General features: G+C 59.0%; 1 protein-coding gene and 1 non-coding gene across 3 annotated transcripts in view; both read left to right on the top strand.

Moving 5' to 3' along the window:
* CRTC1 (CREB regulated transcription coactivator 1) overlaps positions 1 to 26,194 on the top strand; it is an 85,200-nt gene that overhangs the window by 53,483 nt on the left and 5,523 nt on the right. For both annotated transcript variants that reach the window (XM_019963807.2, XM_019963806.2), the window contains 11 exons: positions 953 to 1,090; positions 2,165 to 2,226; positions 4,075 to 4,169; positions 6,120 to 6,205; positions 9,472 to 9,512; positions 9,974 to 10,194; positions 14,766 to 14,899; positions 17,060 to 17,371; positions 19,368 to 19,472; positions 23,710 to 23,796; positions 24,347 to 24,527. In XM_019963807.2, the coding sequence (XP_019819366.2) occupies positions 953 to 1,090; positions 2,165 to 2,226; positions 4,075 to 4,169; positions 6,120 to 6,205; positions 9,472 to 9,512; positions 9,974 to 10,194; positions 14,766 to 14,899; positions 17,060 to 17,371; positions 19,368 to 19,472; positions 23,710 to 23,796; positions 24,347 to 24,527 (1,462 nt within the window). The remainder of the gene's footprint in view (positions 1 to 952; positions 1,091 to 2,164; positions 2,227 to 4,074; positions 4,170 to 6,119; positions 6,206 to 9,471; positions 9,513 to 9,973; positions 10,195 to 14,765; positions 14,900 to 17,059; positions 17,372 to 19,367; positions 19,473 to 23,709; positions 23,797 to 24,346; positions 24,528 to 26,194) is intronic.
* On the top strand, positions 6,564 to 6,665 carry LOC139184258 (U6 spliceosomal RNA). Its single transcript, XR_011567852.1, has one exon. It is a non-coding gene; the product is annotated as a U6 spliceosomal RNA (small nuclear RNA).

Genomic DNA, 26,194 nt, shown 5'->3' with positions numbered 1-26,194 from the left:
GGCAGAGCAATGAGGCCGCCAGGAGCAGTCTTCCCAAGGAAATTGCTTTTCGCCTGGCTGCGCAGAGAAGAGAGAAGGGCCCAAGGGCCCGATGGCTGGGTAGGGGCCGGTAGCTGCATCCAGAGCTAGGCTACGGCTGCCAGTCTTGCCCCCATCAGATGGTGTGGGGGCCCCGTGGCGCCAAGGCAGGCGGAGAGCAGGCTCCTGGGGACCTCCGGATGGGAGCAGGGCCTGACCGGGGGCCTCATGCCAGCCCCAGGTTCTGGAAGGGAGCCCCGTCCGGCCAAGCTGTGGGCCAGGGCTCCAGAAAGTAGCGCCTGCACTTGGCTCCCGGTGGAGCTGGGACAAGGCCGTGGGGGAGGGTGCGCGGGGGTCGAGCCTCAATCAAGACCAGCCCCAGGCTCGCCGAGGAGCCTCCGGGGAGCCAGAACTTGGCCAGGTGGGCCCCTGACGTCCTGGGCTGGAAGCCCTGGGGCTGTCTCTTGGCAGGCCCCTCCAGGGATGACGTAGGTGGGGAGAGGAGGTCGGCCAGGCCCGGAGAGAGAGGGCGGAGGCCCGTCTGCACCTGGCGAGGCTGGAGGGGGGCCCTCTGCACCCTGGCACCCCAGCCGGCACCGGGCCCCGAGCTTGCGCCGCTCTGCCTGGCCCGTGCATGCCGGCCGCACTGCACGCCTGCCGCCCCAGAGCCTGGGACCCCCGGCTCGCCGCTGCCCCCACCCCCAACAGTGCTCGGAGGCTGGGGGCAGGGGCCCCAGAGGAAAGGAGGCCCATCTGGAATAGCCGAGGGTGTCTCCAGAGCTGGGCGGTGGGGGCTGTTGGGGGGACCTTGAGGTCAGATTCTGGGGGGTCAAATCTCGGATCACAGCGGATAACCGTGGTGTGGGTTCCTCTCTTTTCTTGTTCCATCTCTTCCTCTCCTCCCTCCCCGCATCGGTCCCCTCCCCACCCCCAGACACCCTTCCAGTCCTCAGGCCTGGACACCAGCCGAACTACCCGGCACCATGGGCTAGTGGACAGAGTGTACCGGGAGCGTGGCCGGCTGGGCTCCCCGCATCGCCGACCCCTGTCAGTGGACAAACACGGAAGGCAGATATCCTTTTCCCAGAGGATGTGGGCAGCGGGGGTGGGGGGTGGGGGTTGAGGCGGGGACCGCTTTCAGCTGACAGAGCGGCCTGCTACCCACACCATGATAGAATCAGGGCTGCTCCAGTCTTCCAGGGCTACTGGGCACCACCAGGAAGGGCGTACAATCACATGGCAACCCCAGAAGACTTCCTGGAGGAGGCAGTGCAAGCTGAGGAAACTTTAGCCAGGCGGGGGATTAGGGGACAGGAAACAGTGATACAGAAGAGACCCCTGGAGCACACAGCCTGAGATGAGTTGGGAGGGTGCACTCAGATGCCTGCCTGGGCAGGGGGGCCCAGGAAAGCTGTGAGCCAGGCATCCACACATCAGGGCCATGGTGGTGAACCCTCCGGGGGCCACACGGAGGGCAGCCCAGCTGAGGCAGGGGGGTTGAGGGGGATCTGAGCCTGAGCCAGACCCAGACAGATCAGAGGGAGGCTATCGGAAGACACAAAATTTGCCTTTGCACCTTGGCCAAGAAGAGAAGACTGTCAAGAATCCCCCCATCCAACCCCCCACTGACTTGGCTGCCCCTTGGTGCTTCGCCAGCCAGCCTCCCCCGCCCCCAGCGTCCGAGTGGCTGCTCCTGGGAAGCCCAGCTCTCGAGCACAGAGAAGGCTGTTCTTTCCTGCCTCTTGTTTCCACGGGCTAGGGGAGCCTGAGCAGATGGGCCCCAGACCTAGCGCTCGGGGCCCCGGGAGCCACCCCGTCAGCCCAGAATTAAGAGTCAAGGCCGGGGTCAGCTGAACTAGACTCCCTGCAGCCCCCCCGCCCCCAAGGGCCCCTGTTTCACGGCTGAGGCCTCTCTTGGAAGGGGCGCAGCCCGCACGTGCGCTTGCAGGGGGTGAGTGCTGAGTGCTAGGTGGACGGGGCTGCACCCTGGGGGCTGCTCGCAGCCAGGCAGGAAAGGCCCCCCGCCCCGAGGCCCCAGCTGTTCGCAGCCTCCCAGCAGCCTGGCTCCTTGGGCTGGCCCATTCAGGGTTCCCGGGGCTCAGGGAGGGCTTGAGCCAGCAGCACCATCCCCTTAACTCACATGCACGTGGACAGCTGCCCATATGGCACCGTGTACCTCTCGCCACCTGCGGACACCAGCTGGAGAAGGTCAGTGACCCAGAACCAACCCCCAGCCCTCTCATTGGAAACAAAGCAATACTTCCATCATGGTCGTACTTGGAAAACCAAGATGTAGTCCCTTAAAAATGGCAAAACTTAGAAGCATCCAGAAGTTGCTAGAAATCAGCTCTATCCCTGTAACAATGAGGTCACAGTTTTGGGGTCTTCCAGGGATTTTTTTTTTTCCCTTTCTCTGATTTATGACTTTCTTTTTCTTTTCTTCTTAACCAAAGTTGGGATTGTATGGAATATCCAGTGTCGTCACTTTCTTTATTTCATTTAATGTGCCATTATGATTGTTTCCCACATTCCCAAAAAGCCATAGAAAATGTGATTGGAAAGTATTGTATATTACTAGAAAATTAGGGAAATACGTAAATACATGCAGAAGATTGAAAAAACCCATAATGTCATCATCTAGGGAGATACAGCAACGATAATGTAGCTAATACAAATGTTTACAATAACACAGTTGATAGTTGGACACGAGTGTTAATGTACCTGGTGCTTCCCAGGCGGCTCTAGTGATAACCTGCCTGCCAGTGCAGGGGACGTAGGAGACGCAGGTTTGATCCCTGGGTCAGGAAGATCCCCCGGAGGAGGGCATGGCATCACACTCTGCTATTGCTTGGAGAATCCCCACGGACGGGGGAGCCTGGCCGGATACAGTCCATGGGGTCGCATGGAGTCAGACAGGACTGAAGCTGCTTAGCACATAGCCATGTGCACACACATGAATATACTTTAATGACACAGGCATGTATTCTTAAAAATGGTTAAAAAGGCAAACTTTATTTTAGTACTTACACACAGAAAAATACACGTAGGTGATTTCAGGAAACAAAGATCAAAAGTAAGCAAGCTGTTAAAAAAAACCCACAAAATATATGTAATTGAGTAACACAGTTAAATGCCCACCAAGCACGTAGTCATAGCCTAGGTCCTATTTCAACCGTCACATACGTTAACACATTACTGACCAGGGGATTTCTACAGACGAATGCCTGTGGCGTTGATAGTGTCTCCAGTCAGTAAGGCATCAACTGATGTAAGACACTCAGAGCTCCATAGAGTCGAGGCTGTTACTCTCCCCGTCTTTAGGCATAAGAGCACAGAGGTCAGAACACTTGCTTAGGGACACACAGCTGGTGCAGGGGGGCCAGGATCCCCCAGCGCCTCACTGCTCACCCAGCCCCAGGGTCAGAGACAGCCCCGCCCTTTGTCATCTGCTCTTGCCCCTGAACCAGGTTTCCTCCGCCTCACTCTCAGCATCTGGACATTCCTGTTGGGCGCACATGGCTCTTACTCTCACCCCCACGTTGGCTGTGCAGCTGGTCCTGCCCTCTGTGTGTCTGCCCAGCTTCCCAAGGCTGCCTCTGGTTTCTTAGGCAGCCTCCCTCCAGGCCTCTGCAGCTCAGGGAATATTATGTCATTGGGGCAGAGACTGGAGCCCCTCCTGGGTGCTGGGCAGCATTGGGTTGGTTGGAGCAAGACCTTCCTTGGCTTATTTGTCACTGGTAGGGGACTCCGTGATGGCCGCTGTGGGACTGGCAGGCCCGCTCTCTTCAGGGTTTCGGCAGGAAGGCACCACCCTTTGCCTAAAGCTGAGACGCCCCCTTTCCGCAGGAAGGCACCACCCTTTGCCTAAAGCTGAGACGTCCCCCAGGGACGGGCAGGGGCTTTGTTGTTCTTCAGGGTTTTGCTCAGGTCTCAGTTCACAAAAATGTCCCACAGCTGTCACCCTCTTCTGTCGTGTGGGTCCCAGATGGAGTGGAGCCAAGATTACCCCTTTGTCCCCTCTGGGGCTGAGGCTCACTGTCTCTCTCCTCTCCCCAGGACCAATTCTGACTCCGCCCTGCACCAGAGCACGATGACGCCCACCCAGCCAGAGCCCTTTACCGGGGGGTCCCAGGACGCGCACCAGAAAAGAGGTATCGGCAGAGCCCACGGGCACTTTTCCTAGGGTCAGGCAGGTCCAGTAGGTGGCCACTGTGCCCTCATGGTCACAGACCTAAGAAGGAAGACTCAGCCAATGCCTGTAACATGAGGAGTTCAGAGAAACTTTCAGAGATGGCACTGCTTCAGCTGGATTTTGAGGGATGCGTAGGGGTTTTCTGGGCAGAGAAAACAGTCCCTGGGAACTCACACTGGCTTCTGTTGATGGACTCAGGGTAAGACCTCACAGTCTAGGGGTCCTTGCAGATTCTTTCAAATGTTGGGAGCAGCAAGCCGAAGCAGAAGGGGCTTTTATCAGCTCATGACCAACAGTTGGGGCTAGTTGTTCATCTTCAGCTACCATTCAATCCCTGGCTTCACACTGGATCGTTTCCTGGCTCTGATGCTCAGAACCCGCTTGGTCCCTAAGGTCCATCCTGAAACAGTGAGTGGAAGAGAGGCCAGTTGTTGCCTAACTCTTGTCCAGAGCCTCCTTTACAGCTGGGTCGTGCACACACCTTTGTAGCTGGGGCAGATCTGTACCCAGGCCCTGGTCCCTCCTTGGAGCCAGGCGTGGAGGCAGTGTCCTTGGGACCTTCCAGGGAGGTACACAGCATCTTAAAAACTGGGGCAGCGACACCCAGAGAGGGCAGTGCGATGCTGTGAGGCCAGCCCTCGAAACCCACGTGGGCCTGACCTGCTCCAGGACCCTGAAACCAGAGAATGAATCGTGTACGCCGACGTCCAAACGCTTCCCACTCTTTTGGTAGCATCTCACTGTGCGAGTATGTGAACACACTGGGGAGATTGTGCTGATAGGAGGACGATGGGCACCAGAGCTTCACCCCTCGGCTGGCAGGCACCCTGCTTATGTGAGCTTTCCAGCTCATTGGGCACCAGCAGCGAGATCGCGGAAGGGAATGTCTCCATAATAAAGCGAGGATTCCAGACTCCTGGGGGGATGAGAGTGCACCTGTCGCGGCCCTCCTGGTCCTGATGCTGGAGGGAACTTAGAGAGCACGGTCTACCCTGAGGGAGGTCCCCGCAGAAGCTTGGGCTTTTGGCGTGGACAAGTGGACTTTGCCCTCCCAGGGACTCTTTGTGACCCCTGGCAACTCCGAGTCCTGTTGGCCTTGGGGTCAGGGGCGGGAAACATAACACCTCTCCTGTTCGTCTAGGAGGGGCCCAGGCAGTAACAGAGTCTAGGATTAGCCTGGTTGTCTTCCCATGCCCTCGTCTAGGTTTTGAGAAGGAGGAATTAACCCGTCTGGCTAGGTTCCTAATTCCGCTATTCCAGGTGAAAAGCAACCTTCAACAGGCATAAAGAAATTGGATCTCATAAAGTGTTTACTCTCACCTTGCCTGAAAGGTTTAAGGAAAGGGGCTTCAGGTACAGCTAGTTCCAGGGCCTTGAGTGATGCCTTCTAGCCCCTTCCTCCCCTCCTTTCCCCCCTGGGACTGGTTAGCACTGCAGGTCTTTCATGGGGCCGTAGCTGCCATGGTGGATGGACCTCAGCCTCTGCTGAGCTCTGTGGCTTGGTGCCAAGACCCCAAGAGGGGCCCAGTCTCTGGGTGCTAACAGCCCAGGTGACCGGTGGCCACAGGGCTGCAGGTGGGGCACATGAGGCAAGACAGCCACTCCTGGGAGAGACGCTTGGCGGTCCTCTGCGGCCCGAGGCCTCTGAAGCCTGAGTAGACCACACACGCCCTGAGCTCCAGCGCTTTCAGTTTCATTTCTTTTAAAATCACAGGTCCTCTGATTTTTTTTTAACTTTTCTTTTAAAAAATGAAGCTCTTTTGTTCTTTAGTACAACCCCCAGTAGTTACTGTTGGGGCAGTTACAGTCATGTCACGGTTGTGGCTGTGTGTGTCGGGGACCACCTGGTACCACTGCGAAGCTGCAAAGATCCCTTTTCTGCTTCTCCTCCAACCCCACCCCACCCCAGTCTTGCTGTTAACGGTCCCGGGTATGGAGGAGACCGCGTCAGAGACGGACAAGAATCTTTCCAAGCAAGGATGGGACACCAAGAAGGTAAGAGCCTAAGCGCTTTTAAAAATCGTTTCCCTTCTTGATCTTTTAAAAATTTCTTTTTAGAAGCACAACCCAAGTGAAGATGGTGAAATAGTATGTTGGGGGAACATACCCTTTCCTGAAATGTGAACCTCATTCTTTTTTTTTTTAATTTATTTTTTTTGTGTCCCAGCATGCAGGATCTCAGTTCCACAACCAAGGATTGAACCCAGGCCCTTGGCAGTGAGAGCGCAAAGTCCTAAGCACTGGACTGCCGGGGAATTCCCCAAACCTCATATAGCTTTAACCAGTTAGGCCTTGAATGCTAATGGAAGGCCTGTTAACACTGGGAAAAACCATGTAAAGAATTAAAATCCATGTTCACTTTGATAGCATGTATTAAATTGGAACAATGCAGAGAAGATTAACATGACTCCTGTTCAGGGATGACAGGCAGATTCATGAAGCATTCCATGTTTTTACATGTACTGGTGAATGTTAACTATTAACTAGACTTATTATGGTGATCAGCACAGTATATACAAATATAGAATCATTACATTGTACACCTAAAACTAATATAACATTATATGCCAGTTATATCTCAATTAAAAAAGAAATGGAAGACAGGGAGGTTAGGTGATGTGCACAAGCTTGTGAAGATACTTAGGGTTTAGAACCTACACTACCTAATTCTTAGCCTGTGGTCATTCTCCTAACCCATGGTGTTGGATAACTATGGTCATTTGTCGTCTTCTTTAAACATAAACTTCCGTTTATTTGCACAATAATTGGAGTTTTTATTGCAGTACAGAGTCTGCTTGGAATTCCCAGTTGGATTGAGATTTCTGTATTATTTCTAGGTCCCGAAACAAATTTCTCAGTTTCAGCCTACAAAAAGATCTGGTGATAAGATAGAATTTGTGCGGTGAATAGATTTCAAAGAATTTGAATAGAACAAAAATGCATTTAACACTAAGGCGATTTTGAATGTAAAAAAAAAAAAGAATTGACACCTATTGCTGGTCAAGCTGCAGTGAAAGGGGGCAGCAACTCAAACCGCTCATCCCTTCAGGGGGATGATGAAGCAGGCAGCACTGCGCTCAGGAAGGCGTGTGTTCACAGCCTCTGAATCAACTGCAAACAGCCTGAATGTTTGCCAGTGGGGGAGTTATAAGGAAATTGTCCTCAGGCCCTCGGGTAGAAAGCTGTGTGTGCGTGAGTTGGGATCTAAAGGCGTGAGAGACTTGTGAGATAACTGGTACGCAGAAAGAGGAGGATGAAGCTGCTTAGAGAGGCAGAAGACACACAGAGACGCCCACAGATCCCTGGGTGTGCTGGGCCAGGCCCTGGGGAGACGCACATGCGGCTGTGGCCAGCGCTCTTGACCTGGTCCGCATGTTCCAGTTTTGCCTGAGGAACACATGTGATTTTCCTACTCGGTAAAAACCTTTGAAAGTCTTAACAACCCAAAGGAAAAAGTAACTGAAATGTCCAGTTGCAGAGAGGTGCGTCAGTAAGGGGAACGGGGTCCCTGCACCTGCCCAAGTGTGCTGCTGCTGCAAAGATAGCAAGAGTCACGACTGGGGAGGGAAGGAGCCCCAGCATCATGGGAGTGAGAGGAGGGTGGCAGAGCCCAGCATCTGGGGGAGACTCCTTTAACTGCCACTCGAAACTAAAGGATACATCTGTGAGGATGTCAGGAAAGGAATTCCTGTGGATTCGTTGGGGGTGGGATGGGGGATGATGGGTGAATTCTTCGTACTGTTTAGAAATCCATTAGGATCCCATAACATCCGTGGAATGCGTTTGAAAAGACTCTTTAGAAAAAGTCATTGTCAAAGTGCTTTGCAAAAAATAATCTGGTAATGAAGCGAGTGTTTACTCACGGAATTAAGGAGCCTATGGCCAAGTAGAAACCCGTTCCTCTGGCATTCCCTGCAGGGGCTAAACGCCTGGTGGTCACATGCCACCCCTTCGGTGCCCCAATCACTGCCAGTTGGGCCTTCCCCCGTCCCCACCCCCCAGCTCACTGGCTGTGCGCATGGAAGGCAGGCCTAGCCCTCTGCCGGTGTGTCCACGTTCTTGTCTGATAATCCTTAAAGAATACGGGGAGTGTGTGCCTGAGGGCCTGAGAGGCAGAGACGAATAGGGGACATGACTCAGCCGAGCCCTCTGCTGGCATGCGAGGCTCTGCCCAGTCACGTCCGCTGCCAGGGGAAGAGAGTCCCTTCTTTGTCCTTGGACGAGAGTCTAGGGACCCTGCCTGGAGCCTGTGGTTCTTGGATGGCGATAGTGTCCCCCTTCACAGAAGAGGAAGAGGAAGCAGAGCTTCTCTGGGACCCTCTCCCCGGGGCTGGTCTACAGGGCAGCCACAGTGTCCGTCCCCGGGCAGCGTGGGCCAGGGAGCACACCGGCAGCAGGGTCCCCTTGGGAATCACAGCTCAGGCCCCCGTGCCATGGGAAGCAGGTCAGCAGGGGGCGTGGTCAGCATCTTCCGTGTTATTTGTGGCATCCGGTTTGAGCCTCCTGAGGCTTCTCCATGTGACGTCCTTCCTTGCCACGGACAGAGGGACTCTGAGCAGTGGAGCCTCTGCCACCAGAGCCCTGCCTGCTTTGATTCAGGAGTGACATAGGGTGTTAGCCTCCAGGCACCTGAGTGGGTTTTCAGTGGTCCTGCCCCCCCGCTGGCTACCAACAGCCATGGTACAGCCCCAGGGGATTCGGATGTGAAGAGTGGACAGGATTCCTCTACTTCCCCAATGCCTGCTCTGACGGGACCACACCACCCCTGGCCCATGCACACCTTACCAGGTGGAGTGAAGCCGGGAGGGGCTGTAGGAAAGCCATCTCCACACAGTTCTTGGTTTTGCCCCGGGTGTGTCTGGGGCAGCCCCTCCTTCTGTTCTTTGGGGCTACATATTCTTTATCCGAGACTAAACTTTCTTCTTTTTTAAAATTAATCTGTTGAATTTTGGCTGTGCTGGGTCTTTGTCACTGCATACAGGCTTCTCACTGCAATAGCTTATCTTGTTGCGAGGCACAGGCTCCGGGGCTCATGGGCTTAGTTGCCCCATGGCATGTGGGATCTTAGTTTCCAGACCAGGGATCGAACCTGTGTCCCCTGCATTGCCACTGGATTGTTAGCCACCTGACCACTAGGGAAGTCCCAGTAAACTCAATTCTTGTGGAGTACTTCTTAGCCCTTGTAGGGAGGTCAGCCATACTGTGAGGGGTTGCAGTGCATGTGAGGAGGCTGGCTCAGGCTCTGCTGTCTTTTCTTTCAGACGGGGCCCAGGCCCAAGTCCTGCGAGGTTCCTGGAATCAAGTAAGTCTCAGCAGGGCCCACCCTGTGTGCCCAAGGCCACCAAGGGCTGCTTGGTCTTCCCATCCACTCATGAGGCCACACCTCCTGATAAGAAGGGCTCTTGTGCCGCTGACGGCCACCCAGCAAGCCCCACTCTGGGGGACACTCCTACCTCTGCCTGCCTGAGATGACGGAGCCCCTTCCCCAGCCCCCTCGCACCTCAGACACACCCCGTTCCTGGTCAGTGGGAAGCCCCTCCCCCCAGCCCCGAGCCACCAGCCACTTCTCAGTTTCCACTGGAGGTGCTGGTAGCTGTTTCTCCAGCAGAGCAGCGCCTCACTGTGGGGTGTCATTTTGCACCTGCTGATTTTTTTTTTTTTGCAACCAGCCTTCTCCTGCCCCCACCACAGCTTCTGGGGGAGAATAGGCCAGCTGCCATCCTAAGAGCTCACCTCCCCCTCTGTCTGGCCTTTCCCCCCCAGCATCTTTCCATCCGCCGACCAGGAAAACACTACAGCCCTGATCCCCGCCACCCACAACACGGGGGGCTCCCTGCCTGACCTGACCAACATCCACTTCCCCTCCCCCCTCCCGACCCCGCTGGACCCCGAGGAGCCCACCTTCCCCGCGCTGAGCAGCTCCAGCAGCACCGGCAACCTGGCAGCCAACTTGACACACCTGGGCATCGGTGCTGCCGGCCAGGGTAAGCCGGCCGGGCGGCGGGCACCCCTGCCTGACAGGGGTGCCCCTCCAGTGAGGAGGGCGTGCGCGCGTGTGTGAGTGAGGGCTGAGCCAGCTCACGGCGGGTGGAGGGCCCCGGGCGCCCCTGCCCGACAGGACTGCCCCTCCAGTGAGGATGATGTGCGCGTGTGTGTGAGTGAGGGCTGAGCCAGCTCCCGGGGGTGGAGGGCCCCAGGCGCCCTTGCCCGACAGGATGACGTGTGTGTGTGTGTGTGTGTGTGTGCGTGCGTGCGTGCGTGCGTGCGTGCGTGCGTGCGTGCGTGTGTGTGTGCGTGTGCAGAGTCCACCGTGGGGATTTGGGGCTGCCAGGCCGACCAAAGGGGAAGGGCATCTGGGCAGAGGCCCGGGGCCGGGAAGGCGCATGCCCCCAGGGATTAGAGCACAATTCTTATCAGGTGTTGGGGGCTTCCGGGAGTTGGGGTAGCCTAGGCTTTCCCCATGCGCCCCACTGACCTGTTCTTTGTCCCGCCCCGCCCACTCCCCTCCCCCTTCTCATCTCCCTGCCCTTCCCGTGCCCCACTGTGACTGACAGCCTAGGCCACTCCAGCCCGGCCCCCTCCCCATACTGCGCAGCCACCCATCCCTGAGGGCATCTCAGGGTCCCAGGGTCCCAGGAACCCTCAGTGCCACCCTGGCCCTGTCTGTCCTGAGGACTCCCAGCGGCACCGTCCCCCTGTGACTTAGACAGGACCCCAGACTCCCCTCTCTGGCCCCCACGTGCTGGGTCCCCCCACCCCTCCCCCGACCCAGAATGGCCATCAGCTCACCACTCTCCTTTGCTCAGGCCCCCGGGAGCCCCCTAATCCTGCTCCCCACCCCGACTCCTCGCCAGCCAGTGAGCTTACACAGGGCACCCTGGCACATGCTGCCCCTCCCCCACAGACCCCCCTCCTCCAGGCTCCTCACCCCATTCCCTGCTCAGACACCCGCTCTCCCTTCTGCAGGCTTCCTGACCCCCTGCCCATGACCTGCCCCTTCTCACACCGAGTGGCTTTTCTGCACACACCCAGCTGCTGTCAAGTCACTGCTTTGCTCTCATCATTCCCTGGGCTGGGCCTTGGTCTCACACATCCTTGCTGTGACCGCTGTACCCATGCTGACTGTGGGATGTGTGGGTTTGCATACAGGGAGAAGGGGCAGTCCCCCAGCAGCCTGGACAGGCAAGAGGGGCCATGGGGACTCGCATGTGTCCCCACGTGTGTTGGGACTCAGTGGTTGATAAGCACCACCTCATCATGCCCTCCTCAGCCTGGAGCCACAGCCTGGGCCCCATGCTCACCTGGTCCACGGACCCACAGCACCTCCACCCCGTGCTCCCCCTGCTGGGCGGTGCCACACAGAATTTTCTGAGAATCACACACTCAGATTAATATTGGCCGCAATTCCTCTGGGGAAGCCGACTGTAAAGAATGGGCAGCAGCCCCTGGGCCAGGGCGGAGCCCCGTGGGCAGCTGTACAGAGAGGTTTCAGGGTGAAGTGGGCCAGCCTTGGAGCCAGGTGGAGTTGGGAGTGAAGGAACCCGGAGCCCTTACTGGCTTTGATGTGGACAGGGCTGGGGGCAGGTGAGGGTTGCTGAGGGCGGTGCACGCTCCCTAGGTGTTCAAGCGAAAAGCTGGCTCAGCCATCAGGCAGAAGACACTTGCCCTGGCCATGCCCCGTCCCCCTCTTCCAGGGAAGGCCCAGAACACAAAACAAGCAGTTTCAGGGGACCCCAAGATCCTGGGCCCGCCAAGAGACCAGTGGGTGGGCAGTGTCCACAGGCCTGTGCAAGGCGAGAAATTGGAGGGTCGCCTCTGGGGCTGCTAGGGAGGGCCCCCCGACGCCAAGTCACTGTTTCCTGGCCCCCGTTTTTCTCCTCACGCCTTGCTGCAGCCTCCAGAGCACCACCCCCTCTGCCGGAGGGTCCTTGGCAGCCCCTCCCCCACCCACAGCCCCAGCGGCCGCTTAGGAGCCACGCACTTCCAGCCCGAGCCGAGTCTAAACAAGCACAGGAAAACACAACACATGTGAAAACCATAGATGCAGGACCGAGCACAGACCCCAAACGGGGGCCCAGACCCCAGCCTGCCTGGCTCGGCGCATCGGCCCAGTAATGTCTGACATGTGTTCGGTTGTTTGCGAACCTGCCACTCCACGGCAGCTTGCCTGGCCGGGGCCTCGTTTTCCCGGCGCGTTTTACATCAAGCAGAGCCGCCACCCGGCCCCTGGCACACATGGAGCCCGCCCCCTCCCCCTGCCTGCCCAGCCCAGCCTGCAGTCAGGACGAGGAGGAAGAGGGAGGCCCCTCTTTCTCCTTCCACGTTTGCTAAAGTCGTTTCCTGGGCGTGGGAGGTGGGCAGGCTGGGGTCCTTCCTCGCAGCACACCTCTGGGGTCAGCCAGCCCCGCACAGAGGGCTTGCATGCTGCCGGGCCAGGCTCCCGCCACCTGGCCTGCCCTCCCCTGGCAGCTCTCCCTGCCCACGCTTGGCCTCCCTGCCAGCTGGCCCCACTTCTTTTCCCAAAGGTGATCCAGGTTGTCTGAAGGAATTCGGCAGCAAGGCTTCCCTCGGCCCAGCCGGTGTCTCAGGGGTGGTGCCTGCCCGCCTGTGAGGCCTGGAGCTCACTGCAGCCAGGCAGAGGATTAAAAACCTCCCTTGTGTTCAGCACAGACGTTAGAGGCGGGCAGCCTAACCGCCCAGTGTGTTTTGGCTGGCCTCCGACTGTGTGTGATGCTTTGAATGGACATTCAAACACGCATGTAAAAACCTGGATTTCAGTCCTCCCTGGAAGAATCAGGCCCAGTGTGGTGGGCCAAGGTCCTCCACCTCAGAGGGACTCGAGCTCTCCAGTTGGCGGCAGGCCTCTCCTGGCCTTGTCTCTCTCCAGCCTACTCACCCCTGGCATCTGCCTCTCGTGCTTATCAGTTCCCGACATCCACGCCTGCTGTGGGCGGCAAGCATCCCTTGGCCTGCTGGACGAGTGGAGCACTGGATGCTCAGAGAAGACAAGGGAGCAGTGCAGGGTCCCGACTCCAGGGTGCCCTCAGCGGGCGTCTTCCAGACGCCACCCACCTAGGCCTCTGTCGACGGCTCCCTTGACTTTGCTGTGTTTGCAGCAGCCGGATTCTGGGTCCAGGGTCTGTGTGGAAACTGGCCCTCAGGGGCTTTGCTGCAGTGTCAGCCCCCGCCCCCCACCTCAGTGTCCAGCTGAGTGGAGCCGCCAGGGCATCTGAGAGGGAAGTGCAGGCATGACTGGGCTCGCCCAGCACCGATGACACGGCCCCAGCAAATAGCTGCCTCAGGGTGGAGGGAAGGCTGCCTGTCATCTCCCTTCCGGAGTGTGTGCAGGCTGTACCCTCGTCCACCCTTGAACTTGCCACCTCATCCGCTGGAATAAAGTTGATCTGGTGCCCTCCACAGGCTGGGCCCAGCTCCCCTGGTGAGTCAGGCAACTTCACCTGGCCTTGACTGCAAGCCAGACTCTCTTCCAAGCCTGCTCAGCACCTCACTGGGGCCTCACGGTGAACTGGAAGGGACAAGGAAACCAAGTCGGGGGGCATCAAGCCTGGCCCCCAGGGCACCCCTCCTGCTCCCAGCATCAGGGGGCCTGTGCTTTCCTGGCCCTGTACCCCAAGATCAGCCAGCAGGCCTCAACTGCTGCCACACTGAACCTGACCTCTCTTGGCTCCTTCACAACAGACACATCAGGGATCAGCTTGCTGGGGGAGGAGGCCAGGGTGAGGGAAGGAAGGGGCGACCTGGAGCGCCCCAGCAGGAGCTCCGGCAGGAAGAAGATGAAGTAACTGAGTTTCCAGTTCGGTCACTAGTGGGGTTGGTGCTGCAGTGTGGCAAGTGCATGGGAGGCGGCGGCGAAGGTTGTGGATGTGCCCCTGGCTGGGAGGGGCCAAGAGGAGAGCTAGCCGAAGGAGCAGTCCTGGGGAGGGATGAGGGTGAGGAGAACGATGAGGTTCAGGAAGAAACTGCAGCATCAGGCAAGACCAACTTGGTTTTGGAGCTAATCAAATGCAAGCTATTTTAGGCAAAAAGAAAAAGGAGGGGATTCATTGTCTCCTGAAACCAGGAAGTGCCAGCATGGCTGCCTCTGGGGCTCAGGTGCTATTTCTGCCCCTCAGCTCCCTTGTGGTTACCCCTCACACAACTCTGAACCTTCCTTCTTGGAATTCCATCAAAATCCCCTGGGCAGGATCTCATTTGGCCAGCCTGGTCAGGTGTCCATCCAGGGGACAATCGTGTGGTAGCCCAGAGTGGGGGAAGTGCTGATTGGCTGGGCCTATGGGACACGCCCCTTCCGGGGGGATGGCAGGATCACTGGGGAGCATGTTGGCCAGCACTGGAGGTGGGAGCCCCTGCAGCGCTGGGGGAGCCTCCCGTCAGGGTACTAGGGCCTCAGAGGGGGCTCCCCGGGTTTGGCGATCAGGATGTGCCTGCTGGTACCTGTGAATGAATGGGCTGTCCTCGGCAGTGACCCTTCATGTGTGAGTGCCTCCTGCCCTGGTCCCAGTGGCTGGCGTCACATCCACCCTCTCCCTTTCAGGGATGAGCACGCCCGGCTCCTCACCGCAGCACCGGCCGGCCGGCGTCAGCCCACTGTCGCTGAGCACAGAGGCGAGGCGGCAGCAGGCCCAGCAGGTGTCGCCCACCCTGTCCCCGTTGTCTCCCATCACTCAGGTGCGAGGGCTCAGTGGGGCAGGGGAGGTGGGCCCGAGTGTGCCTCTCTGGGAGGCCTTATGCTCCTCCCAGGGAGCAGAATTCTAAAAAGCTTCCTTTTTTTGTTTTTGTTTTTGTTTTGTTTTTTTGTGGTCAAATTCTCAAAGACATGGGGACTGTAGAAATCAAGTGGCCTGGAGTCCCCTGGGTCCATCTCGGCTGATAGATTGTGCCCGTGTGACTGGCCGTTCTTCAGTATGCTAGTCTCTTCTTTAGGATCTCATTGGCATGTCCCAACTCTCAAAATACAGTATTGAGAGTCTTTTTCTGTTAAAAGAAAACCTGGTAAAATACTTTACCAGGTTTCCTTCACCTGCTTCTTTGGTAGATTGTGTCTAGGAATTGGTCCGTTTCATCAAGGTTGTCCCCTGTGCTGGCACACAGCTGTTCATAGGCAGTGGCTGTGCGTTAAGTCACTCAGTCGTGTCCGACTCTTTGCGACCCCATGGACTGCAGCCCACCAGGCTCCTCTGTCTGTGGGATTCTCCAGGGAAGAATACTGGAGTAGGGTGCCATTTCCCTTCTCCAGGGGATCTTCCTGACCCAGGGATTGAACCCTTATCTCTTGAGTCTCCTGCAATGGCAGGCAGATTCTTTACTTACTAGCACCACTTGGGAAGCTCGTTTGTAGGCGGTGTGTGTGAAACTCGCTCAGTCGTGTCTGACTCTGCGACCCCATGGGGCTATACAGTCCATGGAATTCTCCAGGCCAGAATACTGGAGTGGGTAGCCTATCCCTTTGCCAGCTGATCTTCCCATTGCAGGAATTGAACCGGAGTCTCCTGCATTGCAGTTGGATTCTTTACCAACTGAGCTATCAGGGAAGCCCACTCTTTCATAATCCTTTTAATTTCTGTAAAGTTACATTCCCCCTTTCCTTTTTGATTTCCACAGTTGGAATCTAATCTTTTTTTACTTAGCCCAGGCTCCTGGAATACATTAGGAAGTATTCTCTCCTCTTGTGTTTTTTGAAGAGTTTGAGAAGCATCTGTGTTACTTCTTGGAATGTTTGGTAGAATTCAGCGTAGGTGCCACAGTCTCGACGGATCTGCATTAGAAAGCTTGTGGTGCCTGATCTGACGTCTCCCTTGATACCAATCTGCTCAGACTTCCTTTTCCAGATTCTTGGGTCCGTTTTGGTAGTTTGTGCGCTCTGAGGAGTTTGTCCCTGTTGACTGTTTTATAATCCCTAGTAGATAACGTTTGTTTGTTTGTTTTTTAACATGACCTTGTTGATCTTATCCACCTAAGATGAAATTTAACAATAGTTCTGTTAATACATCTTCCCATGCCTGGCCTGGGCCCTTTTCCCCCACCAGGTTAAGAACCTCTTATCCAGTTCTTGTTCAGATCAGGAGCCAGAGCCGTGGATGGTTCCTGATGCCACTGCCTTTGGTCTCTCCATCTGGGGGACCCCAGCCTCGTCTCCCTTCCCCGCCACGCGCCACCCCTGAGGCCTGCCTTCTTCTTTTGAAAACTCCTCTCTGTTCACAAACTGCCTACTGGCTAATGAGAGGCCAGGCTTTCTGCTTAGTGTTTATATCCTGTAGTTCCCGGATGCTTCCAGTCTCCCTCAGAAGGCAGGAGCCCTTGGCTGCCTGGGGAGCTGCCCGTGTAGATGGAACTTCCCTCTGGTTGTTTTCCTCTTTCCAACTCTTAAGAGCCCAGAGCTGGTCATTGCCCAGTGACCACGCCAGTGCCTTCCTCACCAGCCTCCCCTTGGCTGCAGGTGGTGAGGGTGTTCCTGCCCCTTACAGGACTCCACAGGGGCTAGGTGCTGGCTCCCCACTGAGCTCCCCGAGTGTACGCCCCATGCCTGCCTACAGCGAGGAAGCTCCAGCTCAAAGGGGCAGAGGAGGAGAGGATTCTAAGTCTGCAGATATGGAAACTGGTGCCCCCTATTGGCATGCGGGGAGAAAACCTCGCTGGGGGCAGGCCCACCGAGCTGCAGCCCCGTCCTCTGTGGGCCCTGGGGGAGGCCTTCCCGCTCAGCCTTTGCTGTCCCAGTCCAGGGTCGGGACACCCTCTGGTCTGTCCATCATTTCGCTGCCACGCACACCAGGCCGTGGGGGCCCCCACCTCTGAGCGTGCCTCCTGCCTGACGCCCTCCTCTCCCTCCAGGCCGTGGCCATGGACGCCCTGACTCTGGAGCAGCAGCTGCCCTACGCCTTCTTCACCCAGGCGGGCTCTCAGCAGCCGCCGCCGCCCCAGCCTCAGCCCCCGCCGCCCCCGCCGCCGGCCTCCCAGCAGCAGCCGCCCCCGCAGCCCCCGCAGGTGCCTGTCGGCCTCCCCCAGGGCGGCTCCCTGATGCCAAGTGCCAACCTGACACGGGGGCCCCAGCTGCCCCCGCTCGCGGTCACAGTACCGTCCTCTCTCCCCCAGTCCCCCCCAGAGAACGCGGGCCAGCCACCGATGGGGATCGACATTGCCTCGGTAAGGCGGGAAGGGGCCTGGCTTGGGGCAGGGGGGCTTGTGCAGGAGGAACCTGGGGGCTGGGGGGAGCATCAGGGCTCCTGGCTTTATCTGCAGCCACCTCGAGGCTCTGCTTTGAGGCCAGCTTGGCCAGGGGTCGGAGCAGAGGCAAACGCTGTCTGCAGCCAGGGGCTCAGTGAGGAATCCTGCCTGAAGTCCTCAAGCCAAGTTTGTCCTCCCCACAGAGATGGGGAAACTGATTCATGAGCAGGGTCAGGTGCCCCAGACTTCACGCAGCATGGGCCACCTGTGTCCCTCTCCCATGGGCCTGGATCCCCCCCTCAGCCCTTCCCACCCAAGGCTTCCTCAGAGGTGGGGAGCACCCAGCTCGCAGGAGCTAGGGAATGGACTTCCAGGAGCCAGAGTGATGGAGATGACCTAGGAGGAACAGAAGGGGTGAAACCAGTTCTGCGGTTCTTAGCGCATAGTGCTCTGGGCCCAGGGCCTGCAGCTCAGCCCGTGGGACCCTCTTGCCTGGGACCAGGCTCGGTAACAAATGCTAGCTTTGGGGGCGGTTTGATGGCACCTGCAAGCCTTCCTGTCCAGACTTTTATCCAGGTTGCCCTGGTGGGAAGGGAGTGGTCACAGCTACCTTTGGCCATATTCAGAGAAACAGACGCATGCTGGGGGCCCAGCCAGCCCTCCCTGCTCACTTGGCCCATGGCCACCAGCCCCAGGGTACGTGTCATCAGAACACCGTGTGTTCTGTAAAGAACAAGCCCTCCTGGGCCGGACAGGGCCGGCAGGTCCCCGAACAGGGGGCGGCTCACATGTCCAAGCCGCTCTGATCCCTCAGAGGGCAGACCTCAGGGGTCCCCGGGATGGGACTGCACCCAAACCTTGCCTTTGGCAGAGACACAGCAGTTCCAGGGGAGGCTCTGACAGTGGAGCCGCCCGGGGCACCCAGTCCCATGACACTCTGCAGTGGCAGAGCCTAGCGCTGGAGCTGGAGGGACAGTGGAGGCACGGGGTGTCCGAGCCAAGCTCTCGGATCAGGGCCCCGTGGTGGGGTAATGCACCCACCACCCCCACGGGAGCTGGCGGTCTCAGGGCTCGGCCTCCAGGGGCAGCCTGTGTGAGCTTCTGCACACCCGCTCAAGCGAGGAGAATGTCCCTCTGGTCATTTTCATCTTCCCAGCCCCGAGAAGACCTGAGCTAGTCACTGCCAAGCGACCATGCTATGTCTCGGACACTCAAGCCTTGCTACCGGAACCTCCTGCCCTATGGGGCTCAACCCCCATTCCAGACTTCTAGGCCACAGAAGAAACGAAGGAGACGTAGTTCTTAGGGGGCCCTGCGCCGGCCAGCTGGGTCTCATTAAACGGCAGGTCAGAGAGGTCAAGCAGCTTGCTGAGAGACACGCGGCAGGGCTGCCCTGGGCAGGACCAGAGCAGGGACTAGATTCAGGTCCTGGCCTAGCGGGTCTTGGCCCCCAGCGTTCTGGTGAGACGCCAAGACCCTTTGTCATTCAAGTGAAGAGGTGACTGCCCTTTAGAAGTCTGTGCATAACCCAGAGGGCTGGTCCCAAGCAACATTGGTGATGGTGACCCCCGGGCACCAGGACCCCTGCTCTGCACCCAATCCTGCCATCGCTCGAGGCCTTCCCTGCCTGAGCGTGTGTGTTGGTGTGTGCATGGCTGTGTGTATGTGTGTGTGGGTACTGGTGTGCCTTCGTGTGAGTGCTCTAAACCCGCTGAGTAGAGGCCGACCCCTCTGCCCTTCCGTAGCCCCCCAGGGCAACTCTGCGAGGCTGGGTTCTGGACTCTGACCATGTGCTCCTACCCCTCCCAGACTTGGGTTTGGAGGCCGGGCCCCTTTATGGCCCAAGGCTCAGGTGCCCTCCTACAGATGCCCGGGTATTCTGCTTACCTGAGGGGTGGGGACCTCGCCAGGTGGCTGGGCTGGGAGCGGCCAGGCCCGGGGCCCTGCGAGCGTCCTGACCTGTCTGTCATCGCAGGCACCGGCTCTGCAGCAGTACCGCACTAGCGCCGGCTCCCCAGCCAACCAGTCTCCCACCTCGCCCGTCTCCAATCAAGGCTTCTCCCCCGGGAGCTCCCCGCAAGTAAGGGACGCCGCCCCCATCCTCCCCCCAACTCCAGCCTGGCTGGCGCCCCCAGCGTGGCCCCTGTGCACCTGTACAGCATCTGTGCCTCCTGTCTCACCCCACGCCATCTTGTTCACTCCATCGGGGTGGGGACTGGTGAGACGCAGCCACCCTACGTGGTGGCCAAGGAGCAGGCACCCTCCCCCTGGAGCCGTCACTTTCCCACAGCACCTCTGGAGTCTGTGCTGAGCCCCTGCTCAGGGTGGCAGGCTCCCCATTCACGTCAGTGGTGTCGGTGCCAGCTTCACCCCAGGGTGCGGCTCAGAGCAGGCTTCCAGCAGCCTGTGCTCTGTCCCTGCCCATGTCTTCCCCGAGACCTCGTGCTTCCAGGCTTCTGCAGGTGGGGGGGTGCTCCCCGCGCTTTGGGGAACAGCTGAGTGACAGCCAGCCTGTGCGGGGGCTCTGCTCCTCAGCGCCCTCCACCCCTCGTGAAGGTGTGTCTCTCACCTCCAGGCCTCCAGCCTGGGAAGCTTCTCTGAGTGGCCTGGCGGCCTGTCCAAGGTCCTCGTCCTCTTCGCATGGATGAAGAGCCCGAGGCTCACCCTCGACAGCAGGCAGGGCTGGAGCGTGTCCGTCAGATTCAGGTTTCCCTTCATACGAGGCAGCGCAGAGGACCCTGGCCCCTGACACACACACACACACACACACACACGTTCCCGATCCCTGACGCACACACAGAGGTTCCCTCACACACACACACACACACACACACACACACACACGTTCCCGATCCCTGACGCACACACAGAGGTTCCCTCACACACACACACACACACACACACACACACACACGTTCCCGATCCCTGACGCACACACAGAGGTTCCCTCACACACACACACACACACACAGGTTCCCGATCCCTGACACACACACGTGCACACACAGAGGTTCCCTGACACACTCAGGTTCCCGATCCCTGATGCATACACGCGTACACACAGAGGTTTCCTCACACACACACACACACACACACACGTTCCCGATCCCTGACGCACACACAGAGGTTCCCTGACACACACACACACATACACACAGGTTCCTGATCCCTGACACACACACATGCGCACACAGAGGTTCCCTGACACACACACAGCACAGATTCCCAATCCCTGACGCACACATGCACACACACAGGTTCCTTGACACACACACACACAGGTTCCTGATCCCTGACACACACAAAGCACAAGTTCCCTGACACACACAGACAACACAGGTCCCCAGTCCCTGCACATCACAGGTTCCCTGACATATGCAGAGCACAGATCCCCAGTCTCACACATGCACAGACACAGAGGACCCTGATCCTTGACACACACACAGGTTCCTGACCACACGCACACACAGGTTCCCTGACACACACACACAACACAGGTTCCCTGACCACACGCACACACAGGTTCCCTGACATACACACACAACACAGGTCCCTGACCACACGCACACACAGGTTCCCTGACACACAGGTTCCCGATCTGTGACACACGTGCACACACACACACAGCTTCCCTGACACACGCACAGCATAGGTCCCCAGTCTCACACATGCACACACACCTTTGCAGGTTCCTCAGAATCCCCCTTGGTGCTGCTCCCCCTTTGGCTGCATTCTGTTCAGAACCTTCCATCAGAGAGGGGGTTCCCGAAAAGCTGACGTCTGAGCCCAAAGCTTCTTGCCATAGCAGTGAAGCCTCCCCAGGACCCTGCCACCCCATCCCCAAAATGTCACCAAGTCAAGAGACTTCAGGAGTCACTGCAGCGCCCAAGGACGTCTCACCCTCAGCCAGGGCTTTCCTTCCTGGGCAGAGCAGGAGTTGTTCTTTCAGGCAGGGCCGTGGGGGGCATGCCCCGCTCTCCCCGTCTGCCAGGCTCTCAGCGTGCCCCGAGCCAGGCCCTGCATGTCAGGACAGTGGCCTTCCCCTCGGGGGGACCGGAGGCTGTTCTTGAGGCTCACTGACACAAGAGGGCCTTTCGCTCCACCAACCATGGCAACCAGGGGCTGGGACTCTCCCCCGGCTCTGCAGAAGACAGGAAAGGCGCAGTGAGCTCAGGGCGTGCGGAGGGCCAGCCTGGTGTCTGCGCGCTCCCCAGCCATCCTGTGGGCTCTGTGCACTTGTGTCTGGTCTCGTCACGTGAGCTGGAGGGCTGTGGGAATGGGAGACACTGCTCCAGGCAGAAGAAGCCACAGCGGGCAGCCTGCCTGGGCTGGTCTCTTGAGTAACGGCCCTTCTCATGCGTGAGGTGGCAGAGGAAGGTTACAGTGGAGTGGATCTCTCTTGGGAGAGGTTCGCCTGGACCAGAGCGGTCCATCCTGAGCAGAGAGCATGTTGCTGTCTCATCAAACCCGTGTCTGTGTCTGTCTGTCTGTCCATCCATTGTGCGCCGGCGGGGAAGAAGGCTGCCCTTTCAGATGTGAAGATGGCCCTGGGAGGGCTCTGCTTGGGGGCAAACCATGGCAGAAGGCAGACGGGGCTTCCCACTGAAGCTGGATCTCAGAGGATGCGTTCATCAGCCCCCTGGGCCCGGGTCAGCCCCTACCTTCCCGGCCCAGCCAGCATCTCCCCTGGAGGCACGAGGCAGCCGGTTTGCCACGCCTGCCCTCGCATGGATCTGTCTAGCTGCTGCCAGAACCTGAGGCAGCTGGGATTGGGCCCGTTCCGTTCCCTCCCTGCTTCCTTCTGCGCAGACCTTTCTGGCAGACCCTTGTGGCAGCTTTACACGGGAAGCTGGGGTCTCCTGTGTGTGCGCTGGGGCTCTCTGGGGCCAAGGCCATGGGCGCAGGGTCAGGTGCCCCGGAGAGACATGCCCCCGGCCTCAGCCGAGGTGGTCACCTGCCGCCTCCAGCAGCCTCGCCACCCCCTTTTCCAAACCTGCAGCTGGCGATTTTTAGGGCAGAGGTGGCCTTTTGCCACGTTAGCTTTTCTCCCTTCTTGCTCCGTTAGCGCTTTTAACTCTTCTGTGGTGTTTAGTGGCCTGTCCGTCCCCAGGAGCCGCCCCGCCTTCCACCTGGCTGGCTGTCCCTTTTCTGTGGTCAGCCCACTAGACGCTCAGAGTGGCTGCTGGTTTTGTGACCAACTCTTCTTTGCAGTGGAGGCCTGAGAGTCAAGCTTTGGCAGTTGTCGGAGAACATGGGGACCTTTCTAGAACAGGGCGCTCCAAGGGAGGAGGTCCAGGGTCTGTGGTCTGTGAAGACTGACCTGGATGTGCGCTGGGCTGGGGACTTGCTTTCCCAGGTCTGTTGGCCTGTGCTGTGAGCTGGCCACGCACACAGCTCCGCCTCTGCTCCCCTCTGCGTCCCCCCAGACTCTCCTGCCACCTCTCTGGCAGCATCTCAGGAGTGGGCAGGAGCTCCCTGCTCCTTCTTTGGCATCTCCACTGCTTCTGAGGACCCCCAGCCCCCTGCTCCTTTCCCAGCAGCCCCATCCCTCTGCCCTAGCTGGCGTTGGGCAAACAGGAGTGGGGCTTTCTGGCCTCTCAGCCGTGGGGGCCAGGGGGCAGGGCCTTCTGTGTGCCTGTCTCGTCCTATTCTGTGAAGCCTTCCTGCCCGCGTGTGTGGCCTGCCTCCTGTCCCGTGTCTCCCATGTCTGACAAGGTACTTATCGCATCCTAGACACCCAGAGACCCTCCCGCCCTGCCCCAATCACACACTTTCCTCTGGGCTGTCACATGGGGTTCCTGGACCCTGTGGCCCCTTGGCTTCCATCTGATGAAAATGGGCTCACAGAGAGGAGATGGGATGGCACTTTTAGGGAAGTTGGGGTGCAAAGGCCCCCCAGGATCAGGTGGTGGAAAGGAGCAATCGTCCTGAGGTTAGGCGTGCACCCCTCCATCGCAGGGGGCATGGGCTTTCCCAGGAGCCCTGAGATGGACGGGGTCAGCTTCTCACATTCCGAGCATCATCCAGGAAGTTCCAAAGGCCTCCCCTTTCTCCCAGCCCAGGCCAGCGGTGAAGTCCTGGGGGAAGGGTCTGGGTGCAGCCCGCCTGTGGGCACACCTTCCCACCGCCCCCGACAGCCTCACCTCCTGCCTGGCTTGGGCACAGCACCCCCGACGGCCTCACCCCCTGCCTGGCTCGTGCACACCACCCCCGGCGGCCTCCCCCGCTGCCTGGCTCGGGCACAGCGCCCCCCGACGGCCTCCCCCCTGCCTGGCTCGGGCAGCCCTGACGACAGCGGGCCTCTCTTTTGTCTGCAGCACTCTTCCAGCCTGGGCGGCGTGTTTGGGGACTCATTCTATGAGCAGCAGATGGCGGCCAGGCAGGCCAATGCTTTGTCCCACCAGGTGAGCGGGCGCCCACCGCAGACGCTCGCCAGACCCCGCCCACTCCTCGGCCCGCTCCCCGGGCTGCGGCAGCCCCGGCCCTGGAGGGGGTGGCTTGGCCTGGTCCCCCTGCGTCTGCACCCTTTACGAAGAACGAGGCCACCACAGGGGGAGGAAGGGCAGGCGGTGGACGCTGGTGGGGACGGGCCGTGGCTGTGACAGCAGTGCCCTGGTGTGGGCCGTGCACGTGGGTTTGCCGGGAGGTTGCACTGGCTTTGCGTGGACCCCGGGGTGGAGGGGGTGTGTGCATGGGAAGGGTGGACTGCTACTCAGAGCTGTTCACTCATTTCACCAACCATCCATCCATCCATCTCCACACGCTTGGAAGGGCCGTGTGCTGGCCAGCCCAGGCAGGTTCAGAGACGGGGAGACCCGAAGGCAGGGCGACTTGTGCTTGGCAGCCCCGAGCATGAGTGTGCTGGGCGTCCCGTGGGGCGGGAGGGCCGGGCGGCCACAGGCAGGCCGGCCAGCGTTGGGGGAGCTGGCTCACACCCCCGTGCTTCCTCTCCAGCTGGAGCAGTTCAACATGATGGAGAACGCCATCAGCTCCAGCAGCCTGTACAGCCCAGGTTCGACGCTCAACTACTCCCAGGCGGCCATGATGGGCCTGACGGGCAGCCATGGGAGCCTGCCGGACACGCAGCAGCTTGGCTACCCCAGCCACAGCAGCATCCCCAATATCATCCTCACAGGTGAGGCCCCCCATCAGGGCGTCTTCGGGGCGGGTCCTGACGTCAGTGTCCCCATGGGAGCCTAGAGGGGGATGGAGCCCTGCCTCAGTGCAGACCCGTGGAGGCCAGAGCCCCACCTTGACTCCCTGCGGAGCTTACGGGGTGCAGGCCGGGGTGCACATGCTGAGTCCGGACTCAGTCCAGTGTCCCGGGTGCAGAGTAGGGACGGGACGGAGCCACTCACTCACCTCGCCCTTCACCCCTTGCCCAGCGCGCGCGCCCCAGTAGCTGAACATGCCCAGTGGGATTTGTCCTGTGCAGCCAACAGACACATAAGAGCTCACACATACTGTGTTGGGCATCCCCAAGCAGCCTAAGCACAGTGCCCGGGCACACGCACACACGCGTGCGCACACACACACACTGCTTGGGCACACGCATGCAAACACACAAGTGCCCGGGCACGCGCACACACACGCACACATGCACACAGTTCCTGGGCACGCACGCACACATACACACAGTGCCTGGGCACACGCACACGTGCACACACACACAGTGCCTGGGCACACACACGCACGCACTCACACACACAGTGCCTTTGCACACTCATGAGTGCGTGCACACACACACTGCCCGGGCACACTCATGTGCACGTGCACACACACACACACACACTGCCCGGGCACACGCACACACGCACACACAGTGCCCTTGCACACTCATGCGCACGTGCACACACACACAGTGCCTGGGCACACTCGTGTGCACGTGCACACACACACACTGCCCGGGCACACACCCATACGCACGTATACACAGTGCCTGGGCACACACACGCGTGCACACACACACATAGTGCCTGGGCACACATGCGTGTACGCGCGCACACACACATGCATGCACGCACACACACAGTGCCCTTGCACACTCAGGAGCACGTGCACACACACACACACTGCCCGGGCACACTCATGTGCACATGCACACACACACACAGTGCCTGGGCACGTGTGCGCACACACACACGTCTCCACCCAGCCATGCTCAGACCTTCCAGTCCTCTCCCCACCCTTTGTCATGCCCCTAAAGGTTCTTGGTATTATCAAAGAAGAAGCAGTTTCCTCATAAGCCAGGGCTGACTTGGGGTTGAGGATGAGACCCTTTCTGCAGTCCCTCTGGCATCTCTAGGATGGGAGGGTTCTCTCTCCAGAGCCCCCCACAGCCTGGACTAGACCCAGGGCCACCTGCCTGGACCCAGGGTCTGCAGGAGATACTCTTGAGTGCAGAAGCCTTGGCCTTGGAGGTTGTATGAGAGGATCAGGCCTCTGATTGTCCAGTAGCCCAGAAAGACCAGAACTTACGTGTTCATTTGCCAGAGTGGGAAACGGAAGTCCATGATCTCACAGGACCCCAGGTTTGAACCTGGGTCTCTGCGGAGAAACCTGGGCTTCCCTCCTGCCCACAGCCAAGTCCCCGATGCACACAGAGCAGACTGCCTGGCAGAGTCGGAGAGGCCCCCTGCTCCCTTCAGGTCACGCTGAAGTTTGTGTCACAAACCTCATCCCGGGCGTCCTGGCCTTGGCACCCCGACATGTGGGCTGGCACCACGCTGTGTACTGTGGGGTGCTGAGCAGCGTCGCCGCATCCCCAGCCTGTACCCCGACACCAGTAGCATTCCCTCCAGG

This window comes from Bos indicus, chromosome 7 (genome assembly GCF_029378745.1).
Source record: "Bos indicus isolate NIAB-ARS_2022 breed Sahiwal x Tharparkar chromosome 7, NIAB-ARS_B.indTharparkar_mat_pri_1.0, whole genome shotgun sequence".
Lineage (NCBI taxonomy): Eukaryota > Metazoa > Chordata > Mammalia > Artiodactyla > Bovidae > Bos > Bos indicus.
Note: the sequence above shows the minus strand (reverse complement) of the source record. Positions and strands in the feature narration are given on the sequence as shown.